This window comes from Myxine glutinosa, chromosome 8 (genome assembly GCF_964187855.1).
Source record: "Myxine glutinosa chromosome 8, kmMyxGlut1.1, whole genome shotgun sequence".
NCBI classification, from domain to species: domain Eukaryota; kingdom Metazoa; phylum Chordata; class Myxini; order Myxiniformes; family Myxinidae; genus Myxine; species Myxine glutinosa.
The window spans coordinates 9908322-9934941 of NC_136268.1; the positions used below are offsets into that span (position 1 = coordinate 9908322).

Consider the following 26620-nt stretch of genomic DNA (forward strand, 5'->3'; position numbering starts at 1 on the left):
ACGTGACCTATCGCAAATTCCAAAAGGGCATTTTAGTAGATTGATATGCTGAACAGATCTGTGAAGATTCCCCTCGATTGTATCATAAATGAGGGAGGAGCTCGGTTTTAAAGGTTTGTGCTTAAAAACGTCATAACTCTGAAACCATGTGATGCATGACGTCATGCTCGCTGACTTTTTTGTTCATCATGGGTATGTTCAGCCATTGCAGAGAAAAAGGGGTTTTCGTGTTTTCACGAAAACTATGGCGGCCGAACCACGTGACCTGTGACGTCATAATTACCATTATTCTACAGACAGAGTCCCTCCTGTGGTAAAAATTTGCTCTCAATCGGTCCAATTATTGCAGAGAAAATGGTTTTTAAAGGAAAACAGAAAAAACTAGAATGCCACTCAGTAGAGCGCATACTCCCGCCATGGGTCAAGTTGGAATAGTACAATTTCACAAAAGTTTGAGGGAGTAGTTCAGTGACAACACAAGACAAGACAACACAAGACAGACACTGCACAGATATATATTTAGAATATATAGAAGATAATGTAAAAAAAAAAAAAACAAGGCAATTTCACTTACATTTTCGGATTCAGCGTTCAATTCTATATAAGTGAGTGTATTTTGAGGCATGTGTGACTTCAAATAAAATTGTAAGCCAGGAAAAACGTTCCTTTCATTCCTTTGGGATACAACATGTAAAACTGGCCCAAACGTCAAAACAAAACTCGCTCATTAATAATTTTGAATCAATATTGCCATCTGCATCACCAAACTTTAAATAATTTTGAATCAATATTTCCATCTACGTCACCTAACTTTTAATAATTTTGAATCAATATTGCCATCGACGTCACCAAACATTTAATAATTTTGAATCAATATTGCCATCTGCATCACCAAACTTTTAATATTTTTGAATCAATATTGTCATCAGCATCCCCAAACTTTTAATAATTTTGAATCAATATTGCCATCTGCGTCACCAAACTTTTAATAATATTGAATCAATATTGCCATCTACGTCCCCAAACTTTTAATATTTTTGAATCAATATTGTCATCAGCATCCCCAAACTTTTAATAATTTTGAATCAATATTGCCATCTGCATCACCAAACTTTTAATAATTTTGAATCAATATTGCCATCTACGTCCCCAAACTTTTAATAATTTTGAATCAATATTGCCATCTACGTCACCAAACTTTTAATAATTTTGAATCAATATTGCCATCTACGTCCCCAAACGTTTAATAATTTGGAATCAATGTTGCCATCTGCATCCCCAAACTTTTAATAATTTTGAATCAATATTGCCATCTGCGTCACCAAACTTTTAATAATATTGAATCGATATTGCCATCTGCATCACCAAACTTTTAATAATTTTGAATCAATATTGCCATCTACGTCCCCAAACTTTAAATAATTTTGAATCGATATTGCCATCTGCGTCCCCAAACTTTTAATAATTTTGAATCGATATTGCTATCTGCATCACCAAACTTTTAATAATTTTGAATCAATATTGCCATCTGCGTCACCAAACTTTTAATAATATTGAATCGATATTGCCATCTGCGTCCCCAAAATTTAATAATTCTAAATCGATATTGCCATCTGCGTCCCCAAACTTTTAATAATTTTGAATCGATATTGCCATCTGCGTCCCCAAACTTTAAATAATTTTGAATCGATATTGCCATCTGCGTCACCAAACTTTTAATAATATTGAATCGATATTGCCATCTGCATCACCAAACTTTTAATAATTTTGAATCGATATTGCCATCTGCGTCCCCAAACTTTTAATAATTTTGAATCGATATTGCCATCAGCGTCCCCAACTTTTAATAATTTTGAATCAATATTGCCATCTGCGTCACCAAACTTTTAATAATATTGAATCAATATTGCCATCTGCATCACCAAACTTTTAATAATTTTGAATCAATATTGCCATCTACGTCCCCAAACTTTTAATAATTTTGAATCGATATTGCCATCTGCGTCCCAAAACTTTTAATAATTTTGAATCAATATTGCCATTTGCGTCCCCAAACTTTTAATAATTTTGAATCAATATTGCTATCTACGTCCCCAAACTTTTAATAATTTTGAATCAATATTGCTATCTACGTCCCCAAACTTTTAATAATTTTGAATCGATATTGCCATCTGCGTCCACAAACTTTTAATAATTTTGAATCAATATTGCTATCTATGTCTCCAAACTTTTAATAATTTTGAATCGATATTGCCATCTACGTCCCCAAACTTTTAATAATTTTGAATCAATATTGTGATCTGCGTCACCAAACTTTTAATAATATTGAATCGATATTGCCATCTGCATCACCAAACTTTTAATAATTTTGAATCAATATTGCCATCTGCATCACCAAACTTTTAATAATTTTGAATCGATATTGCCATCGACGTCCCCAAACTTTTAATAATTTTGAATCGATATTGCCATCTGCGTCCCCAAACCTTTAGTAATATTGAATCGATATTGCCATCTGCATCACCAAACTTTTAATAATTTTGAATCAATATTGCCATCTACGTCCCCAAACTTTTAATAATTTTGAATCGATCGTGCCATCTGCGTCCCCAAACTTTTAATAATTTTGAATCGATATTGCCATCTGCGTCCCCAAACTTTTAATAATTTTGAATCGATATTGCCATCTGCGTCCCCAAACTTTTAATAATTTTGAATCGATATTGCCATCTGCGTCACCAAACTTTTAATAATATTGAATCGATATTGCCATCTGCATCACCAAACTTTTAATAATTTTGAATCAATATTGCCATCTATGTCCCCAAACTTTTAATAATTTTGAATCGATATTGCCATCTGCGTCCCCAAACTTTTAATAATTTTGAATCGATATTGCCATCTGCGTCACCAAACTTTTAATAATTTTGAATCGAAATTGCCATCTGCATCACCAAACTTTTAATAATTTTGAATCGATATTGCCATCAGCGTCCCCAAACTTTTAATAATTTTGAATCGATATTGCCATCTGCGTCCCCAAACTTTTAATAATTTTGAATCGATATTGCCATCTGCGTCCCCAAACTTTTAATAATTTTGAATCTATATTGCCATCTGCGTCCCCAAACTTTTAATAATATTGAATCAATATTGCCATCTACGTCCCCAAACTTTTAATAATTTTGAATCGATATTGCCATCTGCGTCCCCAAACTTTTAATAATTTTGAATCAATATTGCCATCTGCGTCCCCAAACTTTTAATAATTTTGAATCTATATTGCCATCTGCGTCCCCAAACTTTTAATAATATTGAATCAATATTGCCATCTGCGTCCCCAAACTTTTAATAATTTTGAATCGATATTGCCATCAGCGTCCCCAAACTTTTAATAATTTTGAATCGATATTGCTATCTACGTCCCCAAACTTTTAATAATTTTGAATCGATATTGCCATCAGCGTCCCCAAACTTTTAATAATTTTGAATCGATATTGCCATCAGCGTCCCCAAACTTTTAATAATTTTGAATCGATATTGCCATCAGCGTCCCCAAACTTTTAATAATTTTGAATCGATATTGCCATCAGCGTCCCCAAACTTTTAATAATTTTGAATCGATATTGCCATCTGCGTCCCCAAACTTTTAATAATTTTGAATCGATATTGCCATCAGCGTCCCCAAACTTTTAATAATTTTGAATCGATATTGCCATTTGCATCACATTCCAATTTCAGTCGCAACATTGGCGAGAATCGTAATTTGAGGGTGTGTTGGAAATGGGGGCACGTACATGTCAACATACGTCAGATAAGATTACAAATGGTATCAAAATGTTGGGAAAGGTCTCCTGGGACAAGTTATTGATGAATGATGCTATTTGGTCCATGATGTCTTGAAATAATTAAATGTGAAACTATACGATTGAAAAAACCTCATTTTGAGCGGGTTTGGGCAATTATTTCAGTCAGATTTGAAGGTTCATTGTGGTCATGATATTTAACACTGATGCATAATTGGTATAGCATTTTATGAGGAATTCAATATCCTTGCCAACAATATACAAAGCTTTGGTGAAAATACTTGTCTGCATTCTTTTTTCCACCTTCGACTGACAATGACCCAATACATTTTGGATGGAAAAATCTGCAACCAGCGACCATTGCGTACAAATTGGGCGATAAAACAGAGAAGACCAAGAGCTGCAATTCTACAAACTGCTATCACACATTTTCCATCTCTCGGGACTCTGGTCTTGCTAAAGGCCACAACTGGCCTTGCTCCATCTGTGATACCGGTGACGAAGATTTTGGGTCGCTGGGCCTCGCTCAAGCGCTAGCTTCGGTGACGATGATTGTCGATTTATACCGTACTCGATTCATGATGAACATTTTATCGATGCGTTCAAATTATCCCGTTTGTCAATATTCTTCGGGATCACTCTCGATTCCCTATAATACCTTTCCCATTGCCAGCATACTTAGGTTACGTAATATCGTGCTATTAACCGCGCCTTCCAGACCTCCACATTTGTTCGCTTCAGCATGGCCATGTTGGTATAGTTAGCAGCAGTGAATGTTTATTTTTAGACCCTTATTTGTAGAATTGTTTCCGCGTTGTGTTCATTCACTGATTGTGCAAAGTGTATTTTGTCGGATTACTCAAGGTTATTAATGCTAAGTAAAAAAAAAAAGAAAAAGATTTATAAAGTATTGAAGATTGTAAATGTGTGCTGGAGCTGGAGCAACACTGACACTGTACCGGAGTGTAAAGTGAAGACATGGAAAACGTGTTCCTCTTCGTTCCCAATGTGATCGGTAAGCTTTCCGAGAGATCGCTAAACGATAAATCAAACACGATGTTAGATTAGTGCGTTTTTCTTGCATAATGGTCGTTTTGTGTCATGACGCGGATTTTATTCCCAACGATACTGATTGCTGCCGCCAAATCTCCGTCCATCGACGAGGTGATCTTTTCCTTTTACTCTGAAGAAATATTACTTTAAAATTATGAAATTCATTATATACACTGACGATGCCAGTCGATCGATCGATGTGCGGTTATTTTCAGTGTTAAAAAAATCTATATATATCGACGCCGAGAGGGTTTTGTACGCAGGCATGTAAATTTATACAAGTGATTACGTCACGGCAGAGTGGTACATCCGGGCACGTGACCGTCCATGACCAATCGGCTTGTAGAGCGCTTGTCAAGTCACAAGCATTTCCAAGGAAACGGCCAGCTGGGCAAGCGATAGTAAGCTGATGGGCCATGGAACCAACGCCCTGCTTATACACCGCATATTGGAAAGCAGTGCTGTTATTTGGTAAAATGACGTTTCTTCTTTCAGTGAAAACGTGACATGCGATATACCACGACCCTCTGTAATTCGCACGTGTACAGCTCGCGGCTTCTGGTTGCATCCTCCAGGAGTGGGAATTGCCTTGGCAGCCCAGTGATGCAGTGCCCCTTGTCGGTTTGGGCCGGGATTTTGGAATTTCTTCAGGATGACGGTTCCAGTGAATCGACACAAAGTGGAAACAGTTAGTGTGCAGCTGTTTAACTCCGTCATCTCGCTCTTCCATGAGCCTCGATGTTATAATGGAAACAATATATAATGTTTGTGCCCGTGCAATCGTGCCTCTCCATTGGCTGCTTCAAAGTTGCAGCTCATCACCCTTTCATGTCGTCTCAAATTCCTTCGATCACACCGCACCTTTCCTCCAGGTTAGGCTCGTTTGTTCGGCCATCGTCTGCGTACTCCCCTTCTTTGTCGGTTGAAGCCCCCTCTCCTCCATGATCCTGACCCGTCACTTTGTATTAAAAAGAACATTCCAAAACGTGTGGGATTACAATGCTTCCAGTGACCTGATGATGTTCATGCGGCATTGTTACGCAGCTATTGACGTTTGTTCTTTGGCACTGGCAGGCTATGCCCGCATCATATTGGCTGCCATCGCGTTCTGCTTGATGAGGTCCCTACCTGGAGCAGCTTTTTCTCTGTACCTCCTCAGTTGCTGTTTGGATGCATTTGACGGCTTCGCTGCTCGGATGTTTAACCAAGGTTTGATACCCACGTGTTATTAATGCTGATGTTTAAATGCCGTGTAAGGAAGTTCAAATTGATGATGCTTTTATGGAGCGGAGGGACAGTTATAAGTAAAATGTCTGCCGGGTATGTGGGTTTTTTTTTAAAACAAAGGTTCATGGAGGAGCTCGTACATGCATTGCATGCAAGAAAAGGTCACAAGGTGTGAGGTCATTAGGGTATCAGGGTCTGCTTTGTTTTCCCATCTGAACCGATGACCCGTTATGTGAGGAATTATACTGTATATGTATTTGTTATGAACCACCTTTAGAGGCCATTTTTCCCCGCTGAGCAGGGATTGGCCTTTTTCAGGCACCATGGTCCACTTTTTGAAGCGATGTTTTATGGCCGGATGCTCTTCCTGCCACCAACCCTGTTAGTCGCCTCTTCTGACATACAGGGAATTACCAGTGAGCTGGTACTCCATTTGCCGACCTCGGAAGGATGACAGGCCGAGTCAACCCCCCTGGCGTTAATTCAGCGATCGACCGGGATTCGAACCCAGGATCCTAGGATCCCAAGCCGGCACCTTAACCGCTAAGCCAACACCAGGCTTTTTGTTCTACTGTACTGTACTGTATATGTATTTACCCATTGTCCATGCATGTCCTTGTAATTCATGTTAAAGTATGTCTACTATTGTCTTTTTTTTCTGTGATTTTTGTACAAGTTTAACTATGAACCTTAGATCAATGTAAATAATAAAAAATAGACAAATGGTATATGGGATTTGAACCTGGGATCCCAGAAGCATGAGCCATGGATTCAGATGTGAACGCCAAGCAGGTTTAGGCTTCTATGGTCACGCACTTCTATAAACCTTCATACATGTAACCACCCAATAAAAAAAAATAAAAAAACCACCTTTAGAGGCCATTTTTCCCCGCAAAGCGGGGGTTGGCCTTTTTCGGGCACCGTGGTTGTTGTTGTTTTTGTTGGTCCCCTTTTGGAAGCAATGTTTTACGGCCGGATGCCCTTCCTGGCGCCAACCCTGTTTGTCGCCTTTTACGACAAACAGGGAATTACCAGTGAACTGGTACTCAATTAGCCGACCTCGGAAGGATGACAGGCTGAGTGAACCCCCCCCAACGTAACCACCCAATCCTGGGCCTTATTTATCAGAATAATCACACTTTGATCTGATGCATTTTCTAATTACCTCCGCCACCAAAGGTGGATGGAGGTTATGTTTTCACCCATCTGACCTGTGAACAGGATATCTCAAAGTTGTGGACGGATTCGGACAAACTTTGGTGGAGAGGGTGGGTGTGTGACGAGGATGAAATGATTAGATTTTGGTGAAGATCTCGATATGATGTTTTTTTTTTTTTGAATGATTCTTCTTCATTAGGTGATACATAGGGCCAAAAACAATATATAACAGGATATCTCAAAACGTTGTGGACGGATTTAGATGAAACTTGGTGGGCAGGTTGGGTGTGTGACAAGAATGAAGATGAATGAATGATCGTTGTAAGGTCATTTTTTCCCCGCTAGAGCAGGGGTTAGCCTTGCGGGCCCCAAGGTGATCATGGTTCCCTGCTTGAGGCAATGTTTTTATGGCCGGATGCCCTTCCTGACGCCAACTCTTAGTCACCTCTTACGATGCGCAGGGATACGGTGTACCTATTCCAATTCGGGGTACACCCTTGACATTCGGGTGTCACAAGGATGAATTGATTCAATTTTGGTGAAGATCGAATCCGGATCTGGGGTTTTCTTGAGTTTTTAAACTGATTTTTCACTGTTGAGAGATGGGGCCGAAAACTATATATAAGAGGATATCTCAAAAAGTTGTAGACGGATTTGGACAAAAGCTGGTGGGCAGATTGGGTGTGTGATAAGGATGAATTGATTCAATTTTGGTGAAGATCTAGATCCTATAACTTTTTTTAATGATTCTTCACCGTTGAGCAATGGGGCCAAAAACAATATATAACATGATATTTCAAAAGGTTGTAGCCAAGTTGTGACAAAACTAGGTGGATGAGTTGGTTTTGTGACGAGAACAAGATGATTTGATTTTGTTTCGGGACTAGATCCAGATCCAGATCCAGCCTATCTGTGGATACAAAACGTAAACTGTTCAGCCTGCTGGAGGTATGCGCCCTACCAATTGCCATTCTAGTTTGGGAGCTAACTGTACGCCTGGGGTTTTAAATCTGAATTGACAGAAGGAAACATTAAATATATGAGGCTAAATTGGTAAGCAAGAACTTGGGAATCAAACCTAGCATTTTGCAAGCACTTGCCTGCAGCAGTAACAGTACTAGTATTAGTAGATACTTTGAAAATGAGTGTAGGTCACTTCTACGATATTGGCCTTTTTTCCTTTTTTCCTTTTTTTTTTTTTTTTTTTTTTTTTGTATACTGAATGGAGGCTCGTGAAAGAGCTAACATTTACTTCACAAACAAATCAACCAGACAAACAAAATATATAAAAAGAGGGAGCGGAAGACAAGATGGGGAGAGACGGGGAAGCACACAAACACAACATTTGAGAGCAGGGAGATGCATGGGAGGGAGAGGGCTTGGGGGGGGGGGGAGGAGGCGTGGGAAAGGGGGGGGGAGGAGGCGTGGGAAGGGGGGGGGAGGAGGCGTGGGAAGGGGGGGGGGGAGGAGGCGTGGGAAGGGGGGGGGGAGGAGGCATGGGAAGGGGGGGGGTGGGAGAAGTATAAAACACAAGGACACCAAGGACTTCCAGGACAGAAGTTGGTATTTCAAAAAAGTGGAATTGGGGTGAAATTAGCGGGGGTAGAAAAGATCAAAGTTTTGGATGGGGGAAGATGAGAGATGGTGATGAACAGCTGTTTTAAAGACCTGGAGGGTGGAGTGGGATTGAAGAGAGTGAGGGAGTTTGTTCCAGAGGTGGGAGAAAAGAGGAATGAAGGAGTGAAGGTGAGCAGAGAGTCTTGATTTTGGCAGTTTTACCATAAGAGGGTTGCAGGCAGATCTTGTGCGACCTGTAGGAATATTTGCGGGACAGAGCCCAGAGAGAGCTGGGAGGGCAAGGCCGGAGAGGAGTCGGTAGAAGACGGAAAGACCACCTACCTGCCTGCGGTGAGTGAGTGAGAGGCCCTTGGAATTAGCTTCATCGCGGGAGATTCCAATGATTCTGAATGCTTTGGTTTCAACAGCGTGAAGTCGAGCAAGGTGTGAGGCAGGAGCACCAGCCCAGAGGGGAGAGCAGTATTCCATTGAGCTGCGGATGAAAGCCTTGAATGTGGTGAGGAGCTCAGGTGTGCCAAGGAAGGACTTCGCACGACGGAGGATGCCCAGTCGGCGACTGGCTTTGGAGGCCAGATTTGAAATGTGGTTTTCCCAGGAAAGATCATGGCAAATAGGCAGATAGTTACAGCTTGATAGTTACAGCTTGGCAGATAGTTAGATAGTTACATGGCAGATAGTTACAGCTTGATAGTTAGCTTGGCAGATAGTTAGATAGTTACATGGCAGATAGTTACAGCTTGGTGTTTGCCATTGCTTTTACAATTTTCAACTGGTGGATTCTTGCATCTTGGGTTTCATCTATTCACCAATGCTGTCCTCCGACCAGCACTTCCCCATGCTATCCGGCATTTTTTTCCTAGACCCTTGCTATTGCAGTTCTGCAACATGTCGAAAGTAGATTGTGTGACGTGCCTTTGCAATGCAATGCAGATCTGGCACCCCGAGTCGCAATGCTTGCGATGGTGTGTTGCGCGTACAGGGACCCGGTTTGGTGCAATGCTGGACATGCTGACCGATCGCTGTGCAACCGCTTGTCTGATCGTCAACCTGGCCCTGCTGTACCCGAGCGCCACGCCACTCTTTCAGCTCTCTCTTTCGCTGGACGTGGCGGGTCACTGGCTGCATCTGCACAGGTTGGTGACGTCGACGTGCCTGGGGCATCGGCTTGACATTTGAGCCGGTCAAGCGCCATTCGTGTCCTCCACTTACCTCTGTTCCCATTTTTCTCCCACAGCTCGGTGTTGAAAGGCAGTGAAAGCCACAAGACGTTAGGTGTCAAGAGCAGCCGTCTCCTCGAGATGTATTACACATCACGTGTGAGATTTCCACATTCATCTGCATGCACAAGCTTTGCGTTTTTATAAAAGGGCACGCACACAACACGATGAATGAGATGCACTAGTTCAAGATGAGGCAAAAAAAAAATTTCTATTCTAAAATCCATGTTTATTAAAGAAAAAAAAAGTTTATTTATTTTAGAAAATTTAAGAACAAGTGGTTGGGATAATAATAATAGTTTCCCCGACTTGTTTTTTTTTCGTATGAAATCGCAATCTTTTAACAGCCAAGGTCCAGTCGTCCCTACCAGATGTCTATCTCGAGCACAATGTCTGTCGGCAGGGAAAACTATTCAAATTCCACTTACATGGAGGGGATTTGTGGATTTTTGAGTATGTATCCAGCCAATCGTGACACTCCAAAGAAAAGAATGAGGGACGGAGTAGGGAGGACTGGATGAGGACTGAAGAGCAACAGTCGTGGCCAAAAATATTGGCACCCTTACACTTTTTTCAAATAATGCACCATTTCTTTCAGACAATTATTGAAATTAAAATAATCTTTTGGTATCCACATTTGTATTTCTTTGGTTTGCAGTGGAACAAAACAAAACAAAAAAAAAAGCTGAAATAATTACTAAATCTTAGCTTATTCCACACAGAAATCCCAAAATGGCCTGGACAATATTATTGGCACCTTTTAGAAGTTGTTAGAAATAATTAGATTTCAAGCAGGTGATTCTCCTTTACTTTGGAATTGAACTCACCTGTAGTGAGTTGCAGGTGCTTGCAATATAAAAATCGCTCATTCAGTCCATCTCCAGAGAAAACCAGTTTGAATAGAGAAAAGGAGTCATTCTGCTGTTTTGTGTCACAGTGCGTACCGCAATGAGCATGGAGAAAAGAAAGAAAACCAGAAAATTGTCTGAAGAGGTCATACACAAGATTGTAGCCAACCATGGACAATCTCAGGGCTACAAGTCAATCTCCAGAGACCTTGATTATCCTGTGTCCACCATATGTAATGTTCTCAAGAAGTTTAAGGCCCATTGCACTGTAGTCTACCTCCCTGGACGTGGCCACAAGAGAAAACTTCATCGAAGATTGCAGCGAAGGAGTGTTCGAATGTCGGAGAAAGCACCTCAATCACCTGCCAAACCTTCAGACACAAGGTAGGACAGTTTCAACTCGCTCCATCCGTCGCCAACTCGATGAAAGGGGGTTCTATGGTAGGAGACCCAGGAGGACCCCACTGCTGATAGAGAGACATAAGAAAGCCCGACTGGAGTTTTCCAAAACACACCTGAACAAGCCAGAATACTTCTGGGAGAATGTCCTGTGGACAGATGAGGCCAAATTAGAGCTTTTTTGTGAAGTGCATCATCTCAATGTTTACAGAAAACAAAATGAAGCCTTCGAAGAAAAGAACACCTTCCCTACAGTGAAACATGGAGGAGGTTGTGATGTTTGGGGTTTCTGTGCTGCCTCTGGCACTGCGTGTTGCCTGGTGTTGGCTTAGCGGTTAGGGTGCCGGCTTGGGATCCTAGGATCCTGGGTTCGAATCCCAATCGATCGCTGAATTAACGCCAGGGGGGTTGACTCAGCCTGTCATCCTTCCGAGGTCGGCAAATTGAGTACCAGCTTGCTGGGATGAATGATCACGGTGTGTACCCCGGTTTAGAATAGGTACACCATATCCCTGCGCATCGTAAGAGGTGACCAAGGGCTGGCGTCAGGAAGGGCATCCGGCCATAAAAACATTGCCTCAAACAGGGAACCATGATTGTCATGGGCCCCGCAAGGCTAACCCCCGCTCCAGCGGGGAAAATGGCCTTAAAACGATCATTCATTCATTCATTCTCTGGCACTGCGTACCTTGAATGTGTGCATGGCATCATGAAATCAGGAGATTACCAAGGCATTTTGGAGCACAACGTTAAACCCAGTGTCAGAAAGCTGGGTCTCGGTCGAAGGTCATGGGTCTTGCAGCAGGCCATTGACCCCAAACACACTTCAAAAAGCACACAGGAATGGTTCAACACAAAACGCTGGATTGTTCTGAAGTGGCCAGCAATGAGTCCAGATCTAAATCCCATTGAACACCTGTGTGGAGATCTGAAAACAGCAGTTGGGAGAAGGCACCCTTCAAATCTGGGAGAACTGGAGCAGTGTGCACAAGAAGAGTGGGTTAAACTACCTGTAGAGATGTGGAGGAAGCTCATTCATGGCTACAGGAAGCGCTTGACTGCAGTTATTTTGTCCAAAGTCTGTGCTACCAAATATTAAGTCGAGGTTGTCAATAATTTGTCCATGCCATTTCTTTTTATTTTCTGATTTAAAAGGATATATTAAGTTCTGAATCAAAAACAATGGTTCTGTAATATTAACAGTGAAAAAAAAAATTGTGGAGACCAAATACTTTTGTCAATTTCAACTTATTTTTCGAGAAAATTGTGAGTTATTTGAAAAAAGTGCAAGGGTGCCAATATTTTTGGCCACGACTGTACATGTGGCATTATCTCCCACCTGAAGGCCATTGACATCTGTGACCATTTGTGGATCCGCCTTTGCTCCACCTACTTCCTCTTCAGGGGAGAATATTCCAGTGAGGTTTTGGTTACTGGAATGGCGATCCTGTGGTGGCCAACACGATCGTGGAAGAATTGGAGATCTGGTACATTGCATGCCTCTGGTTCCGCTGTGTTAACAGCTTTCGTCATCTGTAGTAGCGATGCAGGTGAAACCCTCCCCAGCGTGATCAACGATGAGAAAGAGTCTGATTCTCTGGCCTTCTTGGACACCTTCATCAGTAAGTCTCCTTATGGCTTCCTGTACACCTTTGTGTACAAACGGATCGGAACCTTGACTTCTGTCATGTCATTTTATGTACCACAAGGGCTGAGTTGTATGCACCCTCGTTAACAAGGCTCTGCCCTCCTGTCATCATCTAGGAAATCCAGGGAAAAACTTTGTGCCATTCTATCCATTGGCTTGAAAGATCTGAGGATGGTCGTTAAAGCCAAAAGCTATTTGTTTCACTTCCTCCCAAGCACTATATCCACATAAACGCCCAGCATGCCTCTGTGGGGGATTTACCTCCCAGCTCCCCCCGACCCCCCCCCCCCCCCGATGATAATTTGACCAAACTCAAACAGTTACAGGAGAATTTATTAAAGGAGGGGGCACATGTACACGGGAAAGCTGCCGTATAAGCCAGTAACGGGCCAGCTTCTCAAATTAGAACACAGCAGGCCAGGGTTTATATACTGTACAGAAAATAATGAAAGGAGACTTTAGAGATGAGAGGAAAAGCATGACAAAATTGGAGGCTGTTTAGTAAGGGAAAAGCTATCTTCTCGTCCACGCAGCTTTGCCCATGGTCGGAGCCTGAAAACTTCAACAACAGACTATGTTATTAGAGGCTAAGGGTCGGTTCTGCCCAGGTTCGTTCAGTTCCCAGAATGCTCAAGGGTTGCCTGGTAACAGAGCCAAATGTATGAAATCCCCGACCTCCTCCACATGTAAGGACTGAGACAAAGATAGAACATCATGGCCTATGCTTGTTAACCTACTTTCCTGGGGTGTCTGACAGAATTGTGAGTCGGTCGGTATTTCAAAAAAGTGGATTTTGGGTGAAATTAGCGGGGGTGGAACAGATCAAGGTTTTGGATGGGGAAAGATAAGAGATGGTGGTGAACAGCTGTTTTAAAGACCTGGAGGGAGGAATGGGATTGAAGAGAGTGAGGGAGTTTGTTCCAGAGGTGGGAGAAAAGAGGAATGAAGGAGTGAAGGTGAGCAGAGAGTCTTGATTTTGGCAGTTTAACCATAAGAGGGTTGCAGGCAGATCTTGTGCGACATGTAGGAATATTTGGAGGACAGAGCCCAGAGAGAGCTGGAGGAGCAAGGCCGGAGAGGAGTTGATAGAAGACAAAAAAACCACCAACCTGCCTGCGGTGAGTAAGTGAAAGGCCCTCGGAGGTAGATTCATCGCGGGAGATTCTAATGATTCTGAACGCTTTGGTTTCAACAGCGTGAAGACTCGCTAGGTGTGAGGCAGGAGCACCAGCCCAGAGGGGAGAGCAGTATTCCATTGAGCTGCGGATGAAAGCCTTGTATGTGGTGAGTTCAGGTGTGCCAAGGAAGGACTTCGCACGTCGGAGGATGCCCAGTCGGCGACTGGCTTTGGAGGCCAGATTTGAAATGTGGTTTTCCCAGGATAGATCATGGCAGATAGTGAGACCCAAAAGCTTGAGTGACAGAACTTCTTGGAGAGGATTATTCAGAAAGTGGATGGGAGGGTTGTCCAGTCGGTCCTTTCGGAGAGACATCATAAGAGTGTGAGATTTGTCAGGATTGAAAGACATGTTCCACTTGTTTGCCCAGTCTGTGATTTTGTCCAGGTCTGCAGAGAGTGAGGAGGCTGCAGACTACCCTATCTGAGGGATGAGGAATGGAGCGGCAGAGAGTGGAGTCATTAGCAAAGAGATAGAGAGGAGGCGGAGAGATCATTGATGAAGACCAGAAAAAGCACAGGGCCCAGAACACTGCCTTGGGGATCTCCAGCCTGAACAGCAAGAGGAGATGAGAGAAACACATTCAGGGCCACACGTTGACTACGACTAGAGAGGAAGTCCACCAGCCATGCGTGGAGATTTCCATGGATACCAAAGGAGGAGAGTTTGGTGAGCAGAGCGGGGTGCCAGACCGTATCGAAGGCACGCGATATGTCGAGGGAGACAGCTCTAATTTCCTGTTTTTGGCATTGAGGACCTCCATCCATTGTTGAGACAGCAGCAGCAGCATGTCCAGAGTAGAGTGACCTGGTCTGAAACCAAATTGATGATCAGAGATCAAGCCATTGGAGAAGTGGAAAGGTTTCATATCCGAAGCAATGATGGATTCCATGACTTTGCTGATAATTGGGAGAAGGCTGATTGGTCTGTAGTTGCTAGGATCTGTTTTTGCACCTTTTTTGTGTAAAGCGGTGATGTTGGCTGATTTCCAAGCAGATGGCAGATGACCTTGAGCAAAAAGAGGGTGAAGAGAACGGAGAGAGGGAGTGAAAGAGCGGAAGAACAGGATTTTAGGACCCGTGGGCTGATGCCGTCAGGTCCAGTTGCAGAATCAGAGTCGAGGGTTGACAGAAACTTTTCCACCTTGTCAGGAGGAAAGGACACAGAGTCCAGGAGCAGCTGGGTATGACTGGGTACGGTGGGTACAGAGAGGGATGGGTTGGGACACAAGATTTAGAGGCAAACACAGAGTTGAGGCATTCAGCTTTTTCACGTGCGGAGTCAGCTGTGAAGCCGTTTGAGGTAAGGGAGGGGATGGAGGGGGAACAAACACCCGAAACAGATTTGACCAGACACCACCAGGATTTGGAAGAGGCAGACAGATAAGAGAGTTCGGTCTTGAGAACGGAGAGATATTCTTTCCTGGCTCTCCTGAGGGTGGACACACACTTGTTTCGGGCTTTGTGAAAGGAAATGAGATTTCCTTCCGTTGGATTTGCTTTCCAGGAGACGAAGGCAAGTTGTTTCTGGGCAACAGCCTCACCACAAGATTCCGTGTACCATGGATGGGAGGAAGGGTATGACAACTGAAGACAAGATGGGATAAATCTGTGCATGAGAGAGAGCAATTTACTTTGGAAGAATTCCCAGGATGAGTTGATGAGTTGATTCTTCAAAAGTTTCAGTAAAAGCCTGGTTTTCCTGGAATGAGAAGTGATTCTTTGAGGCAGGAAACTGTGAAAATTGCTTAGTCTATGGCAATGCTTCCAATAATTAATCAGTTTTTGTATCTGTGAGCACTTCATCATTCTCCTTGCAACACTGAATTCGTCACCAAGTCCTCTTGGACATATTTTATAGTATTTGTGACGTCACTTGTGCAAAAGAGGGTTACCGGTCTTCCACTGCACTTCTTATCCTTCCCACTTCCTGTTTCAAAAGCTTGTTTTTCCCACTTTGTCTTCTGCTTCGGTGGAGAATGTTTTCCAAAGCGTTCCACAAAAGCTGTCCGCACATTAGCAATAGTTTTGGGGGAGGTGCAGAAATGTAGCAGGAGTAAAGTGACTTTCAGGCCATCCTGCAGAATCTTCAGATTTGGCACGGAGCTTCATATTATGAATGTCTCGGACTTCAACTTTGAGCTCACAAGGAAAAATGTAAATGAAAATTAGCACAGGACTATTTATTCACACAGCGGCCACGCGACAGTACAGGTTACCATCCTGTGGGGCTGGGGTTTTGTGGTCAGAGAAAACAATTCAGTGCCTCCCCCGAGTGCATTCTAGTGGTTCATACTATTTCTACATATAAGCACATGCACAACACACACACCGCACACTTATAGTAGATAAATGCAAGTCCTACGGAACCAATCCATCATATAACAATAATATATACAACTCATTATACTTTTTTAGTGTCTTTGACTTTTTGTGAGATTCTTGTTTGTATAACATTTTGAATGCCCCATTTTATGCCGTTAACAGCCAATCGGTGGTCGACTTGAGCGAGACACGATTGCCTCTGCTTAAATTGCTGGGTTTGTTCTGACGTTTCACTCGTAGCTTGATGGTTTTACTTTGTGTAATAAGGATATAAAATGTAAAGCTTGATCACGATGAGATGTAGTAATTATTAATTTTTATTAAGAATTTCCCTTTTTGTTTATCCGTATAGTTTTTGTTTTTATTTTGATCCTACATTGCAAAATATGAATATTTACGGGTTCAAATTAACGAGAAGCACCCGCTCCCCATGGGAGCGATTATAAAAGGCCTATTCCGTAGCGAGCTTGCCTGCCAGTTTAATTTGCAGTTGTTGTCGCCAAGTCTTCGTATTCAACAAGTGTTCATGGTCGTGGGATTTTTACTTGGAGGAAAAGCTAATTTGCCGAGCAGTGCATCCGATCATTCCTCGCGTTGCTGGGCCGATTCTTATTGATGCCTCCGTCTTGCGTTCTGATTCATGGAATCCAATTTTTTTTTTCTTGTTGTGATGCACTGGATTGAATTACAATTTAATTTTGCTGCAAACAATATATTTTACCAAAATAAATATTCTCTTAATTTTTTTTTTCCAGGAATTTCCAGGAAATATTCCAGGCCAACGTATTCATTCTTTTCAAGATCTGAATAGCTCTCCCAAACTAATTTAACCTTTCCCTGAAACTTTTATTTTACAAGATTTTGTCGAATAAGGCCTCTTCTCGGACATGTTTTGAAAATCCCCCCCCCCCCCCCCCACCCCCCACCGCCCTCATCCCAAAGCAAGAAAATGCCAAGATGGGCACAAAGAAAAAAAATTCTCCAAAACGTGATGGAATGAAACGAAACTTACACAGGCACAATTTTGGGGTGCTCTGATTAACACCTGAAAGTTTCAGCTTCCTCAATCACCTCTCGGAGCAGTAGATGAAAATTGAAACTTTATAATGCTTTGCTTCCATTACATTTCGGTTAAGAAAGAAAACACACTCCTTCAAAAATATTTACAGCATTTACACTTCACAATTCTGTAAAGAAAACCACCGACGTGCTTCTAAGTGAGCAACATGACAAATTTCCTATTCCTTCAGAATTACTCAGGAGATGCCTGGTGTTGGCGTAAAGGTGGCTGTCTTGAGATATTAGGGTCCTGGGTTTGAGCCCGTCGTGCCGTTGAATTAAGACGAGGTGGGTCGACTCAGCCTGACATCCTTCCGAGGTCGGCAAAATGAATACTGTACCAGTTTACTGATAACACGGGGACGGGGGGGAGGTAGGGGTTGGGGGCACAACAGCGCCTCCATCAGCGGCACAACAGCGCCTCCGGAAAACTATGCGCAACTAGCAGCCACAGGCCACATACGAACCACTCAGCAGATGTATGTTTCAATACGGGCAGAGTGTTGCATCATGTGACAGTATGCCATGATTTTTGAAGGAGATGTTGAGCAATGTCATCACGTGACAGATGTTTTTGCTACCTAGGAGACGTGCTGAATGAAGAAGGTGGATCAGACTCAGCAACGGTTGCCAGAGTGAGATGTGCATGGAAGAAGTTTTGGGAACTGAGTGGCGTGCTGAGGAGGAGGGGAGTGTCGTTGAAGCTGAAGGGAAAGGTGTATGCTGCATGTGAGAAGTGTTATGATTTATGGGAGCGAGACATGGATCATGAACGTAGAGCAGCAACGAAGGCTGGAAAGGGTGGAAATGCGAATGGTTCGACGGATGTGCGGAGTATCGTTGAGAGAGAGGAAGACAAATGATGAATTGCGAAAGATGATGGGAATAGAGCCTGTGATTGATGCTGTGAAGAGGAACAGTTTGAGATGGTTTGGTCATGTGTTGAGGAAGGATGAAAGTGACTGGTTGAGAAGAGTGATGGAAATGAATGGAGAAGGAAGTAGAGGACGGGGAAGACCGAGAAAGACTTGGCTAAAGATGGTGGAAGAAGAAATGCGGGCAAGGGGGTTAACAAGGAGAGATGCAGAAAATAGGGCAAAATGGAGAAGATTGTCATGGGGCCCACAAGGCTAACCCCCGCTCCAGCAGGGAAAATGGCCTTAAAATGCCTGTTGTTGTTGTTGTTGTTGTTGAGCAACCCATCGGCTCGTCCTCATTCAGAGACTTGACATTCCTCAGTATGTTTGTAAAGGTAGGCCATTGCGTGCCAGTACGTTTGCTAAGTTCCAAATTCTTCCTGCTTTGTTATGGATGCTAAGGGCAATGACAAAACACTCGGTGTACTTTCATTTAACAACAAGTACTTTCGGATCAGATACAAAACGGTGATAATTCCCCAACATTTAATCTCATGAGGTCATAGTTGAGGTGCAGACCTGTGAGGTTAAGCCTCCAACTCACATGGGATTCAACGTCACGTGAAGAAAAAAACAAGTTTAGTTGAATAATCTTTTAACGGCCCTGATTAACATCATGATACCGTGATCAAGCGTAATATTAATAAATGCATTGATTTTCTGCATCGCAGCCTTTGCTGTTCCTGATGTGTGCCGGCAATGAGCTCTTCTATTCCTGCCTCTTCCTCAATTATCATTATTCTGGGCCTATTGGTATGTACCAACACAAATTACAACTGGTTGTTGTTTATTTTTACATTCACTTCATTGTACACAACAGACCTATGAATGTTTTCTTCTACTTCTCCTCCTTTTCCCTTTATTAAGGGGTGAGGTTCAATGGGACCAAGGTCATGTCCTGCCGTGACCACAATGCCGCCTCTACTCCCCTCTGTCCTCGACCAACTCTCTCCACTCTCCAACCTCTCCCACCTTTCTGATATCCCTCTAATTCACACAATCCCTCCCATCTCAACCGCGGTCTGCCATTTTTCCTCCTACCTTGTTCCCTCAATCTATCCACTTTCTTTGCCATTCTCTCTTCCCTCATCCGCACCAAGTGTCCAGCCTATCTCAGGCAGCATTTCACCAATGTCCCCGTCAAGCTCATCTGCGCCTCATTCTCCTCCCTCATTTCATCCATCCTCCTCCTATCGTCTTCACTCCCGCAGCATCACATAACGCGGCAGCTCCAGCTCTCCGTTGCTTCCTTCCCGGTTTAACAGCTCTTTGAAATATCCTTCCCACTCCTTCAATACTGCGCCGCTCTCTGTCACTAGCCTCTCGCCACCATCCTTGATCACCGCCCCCCACCCCCTTAATGTCCTTGCTATCCTCATCCCTGCCACAAGCCAATTTATAGATCATCTTCTTCCCTCCATCCTCTTCCAACGAGTACACCTCATCTTCCATAGCATTCCTCGTCTAATCCACAGCTCTCCTTGCTGCTTTTTAAATTTTGCCCATACAGGTGCAGGAACCCTGCATCCGGTTTCCTCCTTCTATCCTTAAACTTCTCCATCCACCTCCTTTTGACCAACTGCCTTTGCTCCTTTCTGCGTCCACCTTGTCTGCTTTCTATCCTTAGAATATGCACCCTTTCCTCACGTCCTTCCACATAACATTCTACAATTCCCCTAAACGCCCCTCCTTACTTCTTGCACTCCTCCTCCAAACCGCTTCTTTGCTGAGTTGCTCGTACCTGGCCCTCACCCTGTACTCTACAACAACGTTGCTCTCACACTTGTCCCACCTAATATCCTTCCACCCCCTGCTCTTAACCTCCCTCCTTTTCTTCATCCATACCACAAACACCGCAGGCTTGTGCTGGGTGGTAACGTGCTCTCCCACCGCTGCATTACAATATCCTTAACCCTCCACAACTGTCACTTCCTTACCACCACCAAATCGAGTTCTGTTCTATGCTGTTCACTCCTATAGGTAATCTTGTGGCTTTTGCACTTTTGAAAGAATCAACCAGCCATGGCCATCCCATTCCTCGCCACCACTTCTTCAACCTCTCTTTTCCTTGTTGTCCAAACAAACTTACCAACACGTTCCTCTTCACCTGCCTCCGCTACTCTCAGTTGCACGTTAAAGTCCTCCGCATTGCACAGCATTACCTCAATCTCGACCATTCACATCATCCTCCCGAGTGCGTCCCTGAATTTCTGCTTCTCCGCCCACCCCAGTCATTCCCGTTTGTGGCCCACAAACTTGCATAACACACATAATTTGCCTCTGTATCACCACTCATGCCATAACTATCTCTCCCTCCCATCTTTCCACTCTGACCACCTGCTTGCTGATCTCAACCGACACTATTATTCCGATGCGGTTACTTCTTCCATCTTCACCTGCGTGTAACAGCTTGCATCCTTCCCCCAACCTCATCGCCCTGTCTCCTTTTCATTTAGTCTTCTGCACATACAACACTTCCAACCTCCTCCTCTCCCACGTCGACTCCTCTCCCCTCCATCGCTCCCACATTCAAGCTACCTAGCTGGACCTCACTTCTGAACCTCTGCCTGCTTGGCAGAGCGAGTACCATCTTGATCAGTTTGGGCCGCTCTGGTCACCAATCAGCAGTGCTGCCTCGGCTGACCCGCTGGACCTATTACCTGAGGCTGTTATCATAATCCTGATCCTGTGTGCGCGCACGCTCACGCCACTCTTTCTCCACTCGCTTCCACCCTTGAGGCACTCATCCTCATCTCTGCCCCACTCACTCGCTCTTCTCTCGTCCTCCCACCCCAACCAAATAAATTCCTCTCTGTACTCCCTCCTCCACTCACTCTCTCCCTCTTCTCTTCCTCCCCCCACCCTTCCTCCACGCCTCCCCTTCCTTATTTACCGCTCTCCAAAATACATACCTTAAAGTTGTGCTTATTAGTCCCCTACCAGTGTACACCGGAGGGGACTATAGGATAGCACTCCGTCCCTCCGTCTGTCAGTCCGTCACGCAAAGAACAGTTTTCCGGACCTTTTTTCTAAACTCTTAAAGCTAATGATTTCAAACTTAGTACATGGTTTCCTCATGATAAGTTACAGATCAAGTTCGAACTTCACGCCGTTTCGATCATTTTTGACAAAGTTATGGCACTTTGAATTTTGGTAATTACCCCAACAGTTTTCTGGACGACAGACTGCCGGTAGGGGACATGTATTGCAGCGCAATACTCACAATGCTTATTCAATCGACAACAAGCAAATGCTCGTCACAAAAATCTATCCGTTCTTTTACAAAAATCACTCGATAAATAAAAGGTCATGTGTGAGGTCACACACCAAGACCTGACCCTGGGTACTACCAACACATGCATGCAAAATTTGGTAGAGAATGACACGTGTGTGCATACACACACAGGATATGTGATCATACACATATTACATACACACACAGGATATGTGATCATACACATATTACATACACACACGATATGTGATCATACACATATTACATACACACACGATATGTGATCACACACATATTACATACACACACGATATGTGATCACACACATATTACATACACACACGATATGTGATCACACACATATTACATACACACATGATATGTGATCACACACATATTACACACACATATGTGATCACACACATATATACACACACGATATGTGATCACACACATATTACATACACACACGATATGTGATCACACACATATTACACACACATGGTGATCACACACATATTACACACACATATGTGATCACACACATATATACACACACGATATGTGATCACACACATATTACACACACACACGATATGTGATCACACACATATTACACACACACATGATATGTGATCACACACATATTACAGACACACGATATGTGATCACACACATATTAGATACACGCGATATGTGATCACACACATATTACACACACGTATGTGATCACACACATATTACATACACACATGATATATGATTGCACACATATTACATACACACGATATGTGGTCACACACATATTACATACACACACAGGATATGTGATCATACACATATTTAATTACATACACACATGATATGTGATCACACACATATTACATACACACACACGATATGTGATCACACACATATTACATACACATGATATATGATTGCACACATATTACATACACACGCGATATGTGGTCACACACATATTACACACACAGGATATGTGATCACACACATATTACACACACAGGATATGTGATCATACACACACACACACACACCTGCCTTATTTAATATAATGGGAATAAAGGGATTTTTTTTTTTTCAGTGTACTGTGGGTCTCGTTCAACGGGTTGAACCATTTTTGAGATGTTCACTTTCAGTTCCAGGTCTTCGAATGGGACTGCTCCCACTGCTGGTGGTCGTTTTTGCTCCGGTGGCAGTCCTAAAGGCCGTCATCACATTGATGCAACTACTGGCAGCATCTGCCGACATCGCTGAGGTTGACCGTTTAGAGAGGGAGAGGATGGTCAAGAGGAAATGACTACAAGATGCCAATGAGTTGCTTCATTCTCGTTGATGATATTCATGGTGATTTAAACATTGTTTGGTTTTGTCGAAACGGTATATCGGTTTGGGGAATGTAACAAACATTTGTTTGGTTTGGGAAATCCTTCTGTTGTTGTCCATCCCATCTCGTGTATAGTTCACGGGTCGAAGGTGATTTCAAAAAACGAGCTTGAACTGGAATACAGCAAGTCACTCAGCCCCTTTGATTCACTTACTGCCACCATTGATGCTTTTCCACCATTCATTAAATTTCTGTGAAAATCAAGCTTCGCTCCCCACACCCCCACCCTCCCCAACCCACAATCCTCACCATCCAGATTCAAAAGCCATCCCTGATCCCCAAATACCACTGGTTTAACGAGTTTTAAAAGTTGCGTCATTTGACAAACTTTAGCCGATTCGTGAAAGAAATGTTCACATCTGTTCGGCCAATTTGATTTATTCGGCAACCGTGCAATTCCAAACCGTCAAGGTTCTCCCACGACCGGCTGCCATAATGGTCTTTTATATTTATAACACTTTAACCTAATAATATGAAATATAATTGGCTCCTTTAAATAAATGCAAATATAATTAAAATTGCAGATATTTGGTAATTGCTCATGTGTTAGATACCGTTAACACAGGTGTCGGGTAAAAAAAAAAAGAGGGGAACTGCATGGAGGTGGGGAGAGCAAACATTCTATTTCCGTGAATGTAAGGAGAAGATGGCACAGGGAAGCAATGCTCGCATCATTCCGTCAGCGAGTGGAAGTCGTCGGGTGGTCCATCTGTTGGCATTAGTTGGTGCCCGGTGGATGTTAAAGATCACATGGTGTTTTTTGCAAAGCGGTGAGTTATCGTGGGAATGAGGAACAAATTACAAATCGCTTTCATTTGAACATTTGGCCCAAAGATTTTCCCAGGCACATCCCACAAGAAGGTGAGAAATTGGGACCATTAGCTTGTAGTCGGAGGAGACTAAACAGAAACGCACTATATTGTTGTCCCCCGTCGCACCGCGGAGCGAAAGGGGGACTATGGTTTTCCCCTCCGTCCATGTGTGCATGCGTGCGTAAGCGAAGGACCGAATTCGAATTTGGTGTGTGGGTGCAAGCCACGTCAAAATCCAAGATGGCCACCACCATGTATGTCTGATGCCATGTATGTCTGAACCTTGAGATGAATATCTTGAAAAATAAGCGAAGTACCAACTTCTAATCTGGTGTGTGGGTGTATCTCGGCATAAGGAAGAACGCTATTGAAAATTGTGTCGCCACGTCAAAATCCAAGATGGCCGCCACCATATATATGTCTGAACCTTGAGCAAAATATCTTGAAAAATAAATGAACTACTAACTTCTAATCTGGTGTGTGGGTGTATCGACGCATAAGGGAGAACGCTATTGAAAATTGGGTCGCCACGTCAAAATCCAAGATGGCCGCCTTGCGTCTTCCACTTTGTCAACTCGCATCGCTTCAACGACGGGGGACCGAGGCGTAACGCTTGTTTTTTTTAAAATGCAAAGCTCCAATCAGCAAGACATTTACTGCTATAAATGGCAGGGCCCCTCTCACCTTGGCCACCTTGTTTGGGTTCGATTCCCGATTTCGCAGGTAGGAAGCCCGGAATGGCTGAATGCACGCAAACCTACCTTGAACTCTTGTTCTTTTTATACACCAAATATTGGATTTAAAAAACTCCTTTTCTCACTCCCGTGACCCTTCCATCCTTCACTTTCATCTCCTTTCATCTCTTTCCCTTTTTCTTTATCCTTCTCACACACCTGCATCCTCATTTTGTCAACTTTACACCACCTGTCCCTCCTTTAACCTTTATATTATATAGAGGTAACCCCAAATATGATTAATTGCTTGTATAATTCAGCTATTGCACTACAATGACCAAACACGCATATTTGGGTTCCATGGTCCACCTTGTCCAGAATGGTCTTTGCACTTTGAATCCCAACTGCATTCAGTGTTAAACTTTTGGTTTAAGAGTTTGATTGTATACTGTATACCTGCAATCAAACAGGCCGGTGACATGATGTCGAGGTACATCTCGAATGGCAAACTTTGCCCTCCCAGGTGTTAAATGTCCACCTTTCTATATCATGCAGCCACACGTAGTAGGTTTGAAATTCGGACAAAACCAGACTGCATTGAGCCGCTCTTGTCAAACTCGCCGTGGAGCCGGTTTCCTGCTGCAATCTGCGGAATGCAGGTCAAAGTCTGGATGAACACAGTATTTGTTGAGTAACACAATGAGACTTCTGCACAAGGAGACACAGTTACACTGGGTTTGTTCGACCTGGAGTCATTGATTTGTATGGTGTGAATGTACTGGACCTCTTATAAAACAAATTGTGACGATAGTATTCCAAATGAAGGTGTACATTTTATTTCTTCTTTACCTGATAAAACGTTTATAAATAAACTGGTTGGTGGAATGGTGGATACTCTTTCCTGTACATTTTATTTATTTGGGGGTTTGAGGTGGCAGCAAGCAGGTAATCTTAAATCACTGCAGGTATTCTCAATCGTCCATGTTTCAATCACGACAGGTATTCTCAATCGTCCATGTTTCAATCCCTGCAGGTATTCTCAATAGTCCATGTTTCAATCACTGCAGGTATTCTCAATAGTCCATGTTTCAATCATTACAGGTATTCTCAATAGTCCATGTTTCAATCACTGCAGGTATTCTCAATCGTCCATGTTTCAATCCCTGTAGGTATTCTCAATAGTCCATGTTTCAATCATTACAGGTATTCTCAATAGTCCATGTTTCAATCCCTGCAGGTATTCTCAATCGTCCATGTTTCAATCACTGCAGGTATTCTCAATAGTCCATGTTTCAATCCCTGCAGGTATTCTCAATCGTCCATGTTTCAATCACTGCAGGTATTCTCAATCGTCCATGTTTCAATCACTGCAGGTATTCTCAATCGTCCATGTTTCAATCACTGCAGGTATTCTCAATCGTCCATGTTTCAATCACTGCAGGTATTCTCAATCGTCCATGTTTCAATCACTGCAGGTATTCTCAATCGTCCATGTTTCAATCACTGCAGGTATTCTCAATCGTCCATGTTTCGCATCCGCTTCTTCCCTGCTGTGGAAATGGCACCTTTTGTGCAAGTCGGCATCGCCGGTGAAGGGGATGTCGAGGGCGGCACAGTGGGTGAGGTCACGTGCCGTGAAGGTAAGGCGCTCGGTGTCGCAAGTGTTAATTTTGATGAGGTCGATGTCGATGTCGAGGATGTTGGTATCACGGGGGAGCTTAGGAATACAGAGGCGGTTGGCATCGCATGCACGGCAGAAGAGGTAGTTGGCACGTCTCGTATTCCCTCGCTCTGCCACAAATAATAGGGACAGTTGAAATAAAAAATACCAGTTAATGACAAATATATTGATGAGCCCAAGTATTTATCAGTGAAGATTATTTCATTACTCTGCCGATTTGAATGAATGTAACATTGGGTGATTTTTGAAAGTGGAGGTTTAGGCCCGAAGGTGGATCCAAGACTAGAATTGGAAATTTGGTGCTGTGCTGCTTTTCATGAACTTTTAAGCAATTTTAATAAAGCTCGGGGGCGGACAGGCCGGATATTGGGGCAGGTGGGTTTGGTGCCATGGCTCGT

At 43.2% G+C, this 26620-nt stretch overlaps 2 protein-coding genes across 9 annotated transcripts in view; one reads left to right on the plus strand and one right to left on the minus strand.

The window, feature by feature from the left end:
• Positions 1-4628: 4628 nt before the first annotated feature.
• On the plus strand, positions 4629-25431 carry CDIPT (CDP-diacylglycerol--inositol 3-phosphatidyltransferase). 2 transcript variants are annotated; one of them, XM_068123930.2, is made up of 6 exons: positions 4629-4821; positions 5934-6068; positions 9802-9955; positions 10057-10138; positions 19084-19165; positions 22808-25431. In XM_068123930.2, the coding sequence occupies exons 1-6, from the start codon at positions 4785-4787 to the stop codon at positions 22966-22968; spliced, it is 651 nt and encodes a 216-aa protein (XP_067980031.1). In that variant the 5' UTR covers positions 4629-4784; the 3' UTR covers positions 22969-25431. The 2 variants fall into 2 exon arrangements, with proteins under 2 accessions (XP_067980031.1, XP_067980030.1); XM_068123929.2 differs by having other exon boundaries at positions 4739-4970.
• The window catches only part of LOC137432210 (DNA repair protein RAD51 homolog 3), a 44535-nt gene continuing 43276 nt past the window's right edge, over positions 25362-26620 (minus strand). For 4 of the 7 annotated variants that reach the window (XM_078782923.1, XM_078782922.1, XM_078782925.1 and 1 more), the window contains exons 10-11: positions 26046-26332; positions 25362-25500 (exon numbers count right to left, since the gene is read on the minus strand). In XM_078782923.1, coding sequence (XP_078639049.1) covers positions 26057-26332 — 276 coding nt within the window. In that variant the 3' untranslated portion in view covers positions 25362-25500; positions 26046-26056. Of the gene's footprint in view, positions 26333-26620 lie in introns of all 7 variants that reach the window. The other 3 variants (XM_078782919.1, XM_078782924.1, XM_078782920.1) reach the window with 1 other exon arrangement.